Source organism: Otolemur garnettii, unplaced genomic scaffold (genome assembly GCF_000181295.1).
Source record: "Otolemur garnettii isolate 467f Iridium unplaced genomic scaffold, OtoGar3 scaffold00051, whole genome shotgun sequence".
Lineage (NCBI taxonomy): Eukaryota > Metazoa > Chordata > Mammalia > Primates > Galagidae > Otolemur > Otolemur garnettii.
In genome coordinates, this window is record NW_003852446.1 from 1,117,400 (window position 1) to 1,127,221 (window position 9,822).

The window sequence follows — 9,822 nt, forward strand, 5'->3', positions numbered from 1 at the left end:
TTAGCTGATCAGTTACTTCCTACGTGGTGAGCTGTCTGGAGTTCAGGTTTTTAGATGTTACAATTGAAATCCACAAGCAGAATGCTTAAGGAATAAAGAGCATGGTGATGAGGGTGTCTGGAGGGTTGCTACGAAGATGGTGAATTTATGATCCTCTGTGGGAAATGAGTCAAACACAGAAAATGCTTTTTAAAAATCAACATACTTATAAAACAAAGGCAGTAGAAGAAACTGGAGATGTTGTGTGCTTTACAGTATGAACCTCAATCAGTCTCATTTTTAAAAATTAGCATTTGTATTATCGCTGGATGGGAAATAGTTGAGTGAAAAAAAATGTGAAAGCTAGATATCACAAACACTCATTTTCATTATTTCATTTCGTTCAGGATGATAATATGGACACCAAACCCATTCTAGAAGAACTTCTTCTCAAAAGGTCGCAGCAAAAGAAGAAAATGTCACCAAGTAATTACAAAGAGCGCCTTTTTGTCTTGACCAAAACAAATCTTTCCTACTATGAATATGACAAAATGGTGAGACACATTTATTCCATTGTTTTAATACTATTTATTACTTTTTTCTAAGTCTCCACAAAGTGCTTGACTGTAATGAAAGAATCTTCTGTCCGCTTATCACACTGCCTTTTTTTTAAGTAAAGTAGAATGAATTCAAGATAAAGGATTTAAAAACATTAGTTAACGTTACTAAGGCAACTTAATTGAGCACAGTGGTTTTCAGCTGGAGGTGCTTTTGCCCTGGAAGGGGCAGTGGGTAATAGCTAGAGACTTTTTTGGTTGTCACAACTGGGAGAGAGGGACAATACCTGTGACTGGAATCTAGTGGATATAGATCAGGGGTGCTGCTGAAGACCTTACAGCACACAGGACAGTCCCCAGTGAAGAATTACCCAGCCCCTGATGGGAATAGTCCTGAGGATCAGAAACGCTGCCTTAAGACAGTGCTGGAAATAAGACTGTTCCTTTACACGTGACGATTTTATCATGGTAGAAGTACTGAAATACTACTATAAAACTGAAACAAAGTGAAGATGCTTTGAGGAGTTAAATCTTTTCCTGAGTACATTAACCACATAGTAGGTGATTTGGAACAAATTTCAAAATTATCCGAGAAGATTAGTAATGACTGCTTGAAGACTTACTTTTGCAGAGCATATGTGTTTATGTCCACACTCAAAAATTAGATTGTGTTGTCATTGCATTTTGGTTATTATGGAGTAATAGGAAATAATTCTCCATCACCCACCTTGTCCTCCAGTGTCCTTCCCAAGCATAACTTTAGTTTTATGCTTTTCCTTGTGCACCATGGCGCACCACGTGAAGTATCTTCCGTTTTGTTTTTTAATTCAGAAAAGAGGCAGCAGAAAAGGATCGATTGAAATTAAGAAAATCAGGTGTGTGGAGAAAGTAAATCTCGAGGAGCAGACACCCGTGGAGCGACAGTACCCATTTCAGGTAAAGGGAGGAATGACATTACATTGGGTGAGTGCTTCTTCCTGTAATACAGTATTTTCTAGAATGGACTCAGTGTATCTAGGAAAAATTATGAGCCAGTAAAATGACCCACTGAGACAATGCCAATGCTTGGGATATTTCCAGATGGGAGTTGGGCATTTTGTTAAAAATCTGTCCGCCAATCTGCCTTCCTTGTAGGGAGGGGAAGCAAGATGAGCATGTCAGTAGCAGTGGCCTGACCAGCCTCGGGTCTGACTATCTCTTTTAACGAGGATTATTGAGAGTCTGATGTGCGACATGGTAGTGGGCATACTGGAGGGAATAAAGCACTGGCCTTGCCCCAAGGCAATTACAAAGAGGTGGCAAAATAGACTAACAGACCATTATAAAGCAGTAGGATGGGTGTTAAGATGAAGGTCAGCAGAGTGCATCCAGGGAGTCTCAGGACACAGAAGCTTTACGCCTCAATCCAAGAGGTCAGGGAAGTGTTCTATTGCAGGTGACACTCACGTTGGGAAGGACAAGGAAAATTTAACCCAGAAAAGATGGGATGCACAGCAGGACAAAAGAAGCAGCTGGTATCGGGGCACTGATGGGGGAAATAGCATGGTGTGTGTATTTGGAGAGCTCCAAGTGGTTCCTAGGAATAAAGCAGCCCGTGAGAGGGTGGATCAGATGAGCCTGGAGAGGTGGGCAGGGTCCAGGAAGGGCTTCGCACACCATGCTAAGGAGTTTTCACTTTACCGAGTATTTTAAATATGGAGAGTATACCTACAGTGCCTTTTGACAAGTGGCTGCATCTAAATCATGTCCTACCCCTATTATATCATGAATACTTACATTGCTGATCTAAAGGCAGATGATGGGTTGTCTTTCAAATGGCCAGACTACCCAGGGCTAGTATTAGGGACCTCTGGTCAAAAATGAAATACAATAACAACCCATACTTTCCACTTAAAAAAAGTATTACCCAACTGGGAGAAATCCAGGCAGAGCATTGTTATGGAAGATGCTGCAAACTCATATCACAGAGACGTAGGGTCCTCAAGAGAGGGTACTTTGAGGGGTACTCAAGAGGGGCTTTGGCGCCCCACCGAGCTCTGAGCCCCAACACATATATTTGTGTAACCATAAACACATACACAACTTCTCTCTGAATGTTTCCGCATTTGTAAAAAGGCATATTCTTATATTTTTCATAGAGTTGAACTAAGATTAAGATATGAAAATAGCTAGGAGTGAGCCCAACAACCAGTAGGTGTTCAATACGTGCTACGTATTATTTACCAACAAGAGTTGACTAAACTAGAGAAGGATCTGGAGAAGGCACTGTAATTGTCAAACATTCAGATAATTATCTTAGAGAATGGAAAATGGCTTATTCTGGGGATTCCTCGGATGCCGCAGATTTAAGTAGTAAAGAGACATATTTTTACTCCATGTAAGTATGAACTGTATAAGGATCAGAATATATGGAAATTGGCAAAGATGACACAGCAAAGTAAAGAACATTTTATCCTTGGAAGATAGAGCAGTTTAACATTTTCCACTGGGCAGTAAAGGGAATCATGCCCTGGCAGGTGGATGGATCAGAACACTCCTGAAGACACATGTAATATCTAGCATATTATAATTCTCCGTGAGCCAGGACATCTCTGCTAAGACCTCGATGTTCACCACTGTCAAGTGCATGATTGGTGGTATTTTCCAAAGTGTACAAGTGTCTGGGATAAAACAAATTGAGGGTTGGAGGATTTTAAAAAGTAGATTTTTTTCATCTAATTCCAGAGCTAATGTGTACTATATAAGCAACCTCAAGGTTTCTTTTGAATAGCAAAAATTTGCAGGTGCAGCCGAGAGAACTGTGATGCAATTATATCTAAACACACCAAATCTTTTCCTTTCCAGATCGTCTATAAAGATGGGCTTCTCTATGTCTATGCATCAAATGAAGAAAGTCGAAGTCAGTGGTTGAAAGCATTACAGAAAGGTAATAAAAAAAGAAGAAATTTTAAAAAATGAAACGTTGAAAGAGAAAGGTCAAACAAATGTCATAAAAGAGAGTCATCAATTGAGTTCTTTTATAGGTTGGTGGTGGAAAGATATGGCAGTAAAAGGACCCAATGGCCAATCAGGAATCTACTGATTTTCCTACCAACCTCAGGAAGTGTGTCAGACTTACCCTCACTTTGCATTCTCATTGTTACATATGGGAAGACTTCCTTTTCAACTCCACACAGAGCTGGTATTGTGTCCTCCCAGCACCCTGAGGGAAGCCAGGTCACCTGCTCTGCACCCATTGTGCCTGTCTTTTCCAGAGCAAAGTCTAGGTCCTCATGGGGCTGTGTCAAGTCTTGTGGCTACTACCGTATTCTTGATGTTTATAGAAATTTACATTTAATACTTACTAAGTATTTACCATTTGCCAGCCACTTCACCAAGTTCTTTATCTAGTAAATATTCTCTTAGGTAATCCTTTTGACAACTCTATGGAAAGGGGTAATATTATTCTCCATTTTTCAGACAATAAGGTTAAAATACATGGCCAATGTCACATGCCTACTAATGGAGAGCTGGGGACTCAATTACCCAAACCCAACTTTTGGAACTAGTCCATTGTAAATGCTAGGCAAAACTGAAGATTTAATGAAACTTTTGTTCATGATTTTAAGGCTGCCCTGGTAACAATCTTTGGTAGAAGGGAGGGAATCATTGTTAGTAATTTACTGGTATGATGTGTTTGTCTGTGATATTTTTATTTCAAAGGTGGGTAATGGTGTGATGACAATATTTGACACAAATGAATGAACCTATCTGTGGAATTTCAGGTATTAAGCTCCAAGATGGAGAAAGATTTTATTTGTTTAAGTTTTAATTTATGGCTCTTTCTCAGTACACTTCAAATTACACACACCTATTCCACTCTGATGCAAATATAGCCTTTTTTACACATCGGCCTTAATTTCCCCTTTGCACAAAAAGCTTAGTAATCCATTCTGTAGGATAATCAGGTGGTCCACTGGGGGAGAGAAGCCTCCCTTTAGCCCACTACCAGCTTATTGACGTGAGAAGGGCATCCCTATTAGGGTCAGACAAACCTAAAGCCAAGTCCTGCTTTGCTGTGTTACTAACAAAACTATCTAACCTCTCTGGGTCTCAGTTCCTGATGTATAACATGGGAGATCACATTCCTTTTATCTCAGAGTGGTCATGAGCTATAAATGAGACACTCATACATACCTTAAAATAAACTACACACAACGTGAGGCACTGTGGTTACTGTGTGGGCCACACACTCTAAGATTTCCATTTAGTCTTCCTTGGGAGGATTTCCTGGGCAGACGTCAGTTACTATGTAGACATGTCCTGTGTGCAAGACAGTCTCCCTCTGCGGGCCCTTCTAGAGCTATATATGTTGGACAGGTTCAGATGGCCCCTGGGAAGAAATATTGAAGTATAAAGGGAGAACAGAGAAAAACAAAAACACATCTCCTTAGCTCCTCATAAAACTACAGAGGCCTCATCACCAGGACTGCCATGTGCACAATAAGTTATTTTTATCGTCTTAGGCCATAGGTCAAAAGACACCAAACAGGGCGACGCCTGTAGCTCAAAGGAGTGGAACGTGGGCCCCATATACCGGAAGTGGTGGGGCGGGTTCAAACCGGGCCCCTGCCAAAGACTGCAGAAAAAAAAAGACACCAAACAGTTGCTGAAATGAATCCACTTTTAATCTTCTCCCACAGTAACCAGTGCTCAGTAGACCTCAGTAGGCAGCCCAGGGAGGTCAGCAGGGATGCAGACTCCTTCTAGCTTTTCTGCTCCACCACCTTTCAAGGCTCCCTGAGCTTTCCCAGAAGCCCCCTTGCAAAATTTGGCTCATGTCACAGGGCTCTGAATTGGGTCTCCAGGCCATCTCTCTGTACGAAGGAGCTACGAAGACAGCATCTGTTTTCTCCACCCTCTGTGCTGGAAGACAGAGGGAGAGGAGGTGAGTGGGTTTGGCTGTCAAGTTGGCCACCCAACCTACCGCAGGAAAACAGCCCCCCTCACTCACATCTTCTCTCCCACAAAGTTTCATCCTGATACAATGATGCCTCCTTTTTGTGTCTGTCTATCATTCGGCTCAAGCATTAGAAACTGAGGTACATAGACACTGGTAGATAGATAAAATTTTCCAAACAGTAACCTACACTTGGAAAGTGCAGGCTGATTTCGTGGGGACTTAAGGAGTATTAGCTGGCATGGTTCTGAATTTGGCTAACCAGATGTGGATGATGCCCTTCCTTCACTTCCTTCCATAAATGCAAACTGAAGGGGGGTTGGCAGAGAGAAGTTGGCATCCATGCATCGGAATGTAGAAGAAAAGGCCTGGGGCTAAGTCTCAGACCTGCTATTTATTAGGCTTGTGAACTTGAGCAAGTTATACAACCTCTCTGCCCTGCCATTTATCTAACTCTGTGAAAGCCATGATAACAGGAATAGCTACTACTCCCCAGGGTTGTTGAATAGATGAAATGAGATGGTAGATATGAGGGAAAATAGATAAATATAAAGTCCCGTACGTATATTAATGTGTGACTTCCTCTTACTGTCATTATCAGGTGGTGGGAGTGTTGCAATGCGGGCGTGGGGACGTAGTTGGAAAAAGAATTAGTAACCCAGGAAACTAAATCCGTGTAGTAGGAAATGATAGGAATCCTGACACGTGTAGACCAGGAGCTTAGAGAGCAGGAAGGCAGGTCATGTGCCCACAGAATCGCAGTGACCATTTGGGGCAAAGATAAGAAACCTGTGGTTTATAATCTTAACTCCTTTTGCTTTTTGTGATTTATGTAATAATTTCCCTTTAATTCTTATTAGTAGAGTTTGTGTTTAATGCCAGCATTTTCAGCTATGCTGAACAGAATCAAAATAAGGGAATGACATCAGGAAAGCCACTGTGCATTGAGCACCTAGCCTGGGCCAGACACTGGTGGGTGCTTAATAATAATACATATACATAATAACATATGTGTTATATATATATATGTATAATCTCATATCCTCCCAATAACTACCCGGAAAAGTAGTTATTATTATCTCCATACACGTCCTTGAGTCAGGCTTGAAAAGGAGAAGCAGAACTCCCCTGGGATCAAAATAAGGAATCCTCAAGGTGAACATAAAATCAAGAGTCGAAAATGTTCTTCTTAGCAAAGTATCACAGGAATGGAAGAAAAAGTATCCAATGTACACAGCCCTTTTATGAAACTAATTTATAGCTCTCAAATGAAAGATACAACTTAATTCTAGCCCAAGAATATGGGGGAGGGGGTGGGGAAGGGGAGGGGAGAAGGGCGGCTGGGTGGTGGGAGGGTGACCGGCAAGATCACCTATATATCTGTCTAACAAGGGTACAGGTGAACTTTTCTAGAACTAGAATATAAATGTTTTGACACAATGACTATGCAAATGACATGAAATTTATGTGAACCAGCTTGATGAAAGTATTTCAAAATGTATATGAAAACACTACACTGTACCCCATGTTTGCATTAATATATACAGCTATCATTTAATAAAAAAAAAATCAAGAGTTGAAGCCACGGATAGAACTAGTGCTCCTCACATAGAGACTCTTCCTCAGATATTCTGTACTAAGAATGTGAAAGTTTCTCTGTTGCATTTCAAAAGTGCCTAATTTGTTACAGATACAGTTGTAGATTAGCATGCCATTTCATATTGCCATGGCTTTTTCACGTGCACATATTCCTAGAGAAGTAGCTCCATAAACTGTTCAATTCTTAGTATAAATATGCCAAAGTCATGAAAGTCAAAGAAGGGGTGAGAGACTCTTCTAGATTAAGGGAAACCGGCTCAGCGCCTGTAGCTCAGTGGCCAGGGTGCCAGCCACATTCGCCAGAGCTGGCGGTTTGGAATCCAGCCCAGGCCTGCCAAACAGCAATGACAACTACAGAATAAAAATAGCAGGGCACTGTGGCAGGTACCTGTAGTCTCAGCTACTTGGGAGGCTGAGGCAAGAGAATTCCTTAAGCCCAAGAGTTTGAGGTTGCTGTGAGCTGTGACACCATGACACTCTACCTAGGGCAACAAAGTGAGACTCTGTCTCGGAAAATAAAATAAAATAAAATAGATTAAGGGAAACGAACTACATATCATGTATGATTCTAACTTGGATCCTGACCAGAAAAAAACAAGTGATCACAAAGGCTGTTATTAGAACCATGGGAAAAATTTTGAATATGAAATAGGTTAAGTAATAATATTGTCTCATTGTTACATTTCCCGAATTCGATAACTTCACTATAATTAGGTAAGAGGATGTCCTTGTTAATAGATATTACATGCTAAATCTGGACTAATGTAATAATTTGAGAGTAAGTAGCAGATATTATGATGTAAGGAACATCACTCCAGTTACGTGTGATGTTATTTATGTCATAATATCTGCTACTTACTCTCAAATTATTAAGCACAATATAATAATGGTAAAAAATTAAATTCTGTATGTACAAAGAGAAAGAGATGAAGAAAATGTGGTGAACAGTCGACAGTTAGGGAATCTAGGGGAAGGGGATGTGGGTGTCCTTACAACTTTCTGTGTCATTTGACATTTTTCAAATTAAAAAGTATGGGGAAGTATATTCTTATCAGAACCTTTTTCTTTCCTTTCCTTTCCTTCCTTTCTTTCTTTTTTTAGACAGTCTCAAGCTGTCACCCTGGGTAGAGTGCTGTGGTGTCACACCTCACAGCAACCTCCCACTCTGGGGCTTAAGCGATTCTCTTGCCTCAGCCTCCCAAGCAGCTGGGACTACAGGCGCCTGCCAAAATGCCCGGCCATTTTTTGGTTGTAGTTGTCATTGCTGTTTGGCAGGCCTGGGCTGGATTCGAACCCGCCAGCTCCAGTGTATGTGGCTGGCGCTCTAACCACTTGAGCCACAGGTGCCGAGCCCAGGACCTCTTTTTCTTTTTGTTAAGATCTAGTCCTACCCTCAAGCCTCCTGCCACAGGACAACACCCTGTGCTACCCACTCGCTTCCTTTATAAATGTATTCCTACACTTTTAACACCAAGCTGATCTGTAAACGTATTTTTTTGCTAGTTTTTTTCCTTTAAGAATGATATCAGTTTTTGTATTGTCTTCACTATACACATGGTAAGGCTTTTTTTTTTTTTTTTTTTTTTTTCAGCTTATTACCTTCCCAGTGAAAGGCTTATATCTGCTCTGATCTTGGTTGCTGGCCAAATGGGGCTTTTATTGTTCTGTGATAACAGCACTTACTGAATGTGTTACCGAACACGTTGCTTGTCTTGGGCCAGCGTTTGCTCACATTGCATTTTCTTCCTGCCTGCTCCTCAGAGATAAGGGGCAACCCCCACCTGCTGATCAAGTACCACAGTGGATTCTTCGTGGATGGGAAGTTCCTGTGCTGCCAGCAGAGCTGCAAAGCGGCCCCCGGCTGTACCCTCTGGGAAGCATGTAATGTGTCATTTCTCTGTGGGGCTGGCCCCTGGGTGGATGGTCCCCTATTAGGCCAAACCTGCCAGAGGCCAGAATACTTGCCAGATTGGTTGGCATCATGAAAAATCAGCCGTGCAGATGATAGCATTAGCATCTTCTAGTCTTTCATTTTATGAGAAAAATTTTAAAAATTAGAATTATTAATCGAGCAATGAGCTGTCATTTCCTCCCATAATTTTTTTTGGTTTAACATAAACTCCAGAGAGATAAGAGTGACATGAACATATCACCGTGGTTCAAACAGCCAGCTTTCCCATTTAATGAGAAAGCCAGTTCTCTCAACCTTAAAAAAGAAAAAATAAATAAAAAATAAACTGAAAAAAATTATTTTCAAAAATATATTGAGAGTTAAGGGCGGCACGTGTGGCTCAATGGAGTAGGGTGCCAGCTCCATATGCTGGAGGTGGCAGGTTCAAACCCAGCCCTGGCAAAAAAAAAAAAGAGAGAGAGAGAGATGGTTAAAATTTAAATAGTGCTTTAACCACCCTATGTACCAAAATGATAATGGCCAAGTTTTAAAGAACATATTTAAAGTGGTTTGCCAATCGACATGGGTGTTGATTTCTTACTGACATCAGAGAAGGTAAAGAAGGGTTTGCAGATTCTATCCAGCACTATTCCTACAGAAATGAGGGGCTTATATATTTCAAAAGTTTAGCCTTGTTTGACAACATGAAGGTGTTGGTAAATACAGAATAGGAGAACTCTACTGTTGACTGGAAGCTATAAAAAATAAAGAATTTTTTAAAATAGGAAAACTTATTTTGGTAATAATTTTACCAGCCTAGACAAAATATACCAATTACATTGCCTTCATTTATTTAT

At 40.8% G+C, this 9,822-nt stretch overlaps 1 protein-coding gene across 1 annotated transcript in view; it reads left to right on the top strand.

The window, feature by feature from the left end:
* The first annotated feature begins 383 nt into the window (after positions 1-383).
* Positions 384-9,822, top strand: part of BMX (BMX non-receptor tyrosine kinase) — a 42,679-nt gene continuing 33,240 nt past the window's right edge. Inside the window, 4 exon segments of the mRNA XM_023514345.1 lie at positions 384-533; positions 1,368-1,472; positions 3,381-3,462; positions 8,836-8,955. Coding sequence (XP_023370113.1) covers positions 396-533; positions 1,368-1,472; positions 3,381-3,462; positions 8,836-8,955 — 445 coding nt within the window. The 5' untranslated portion in view covers positions 384-395.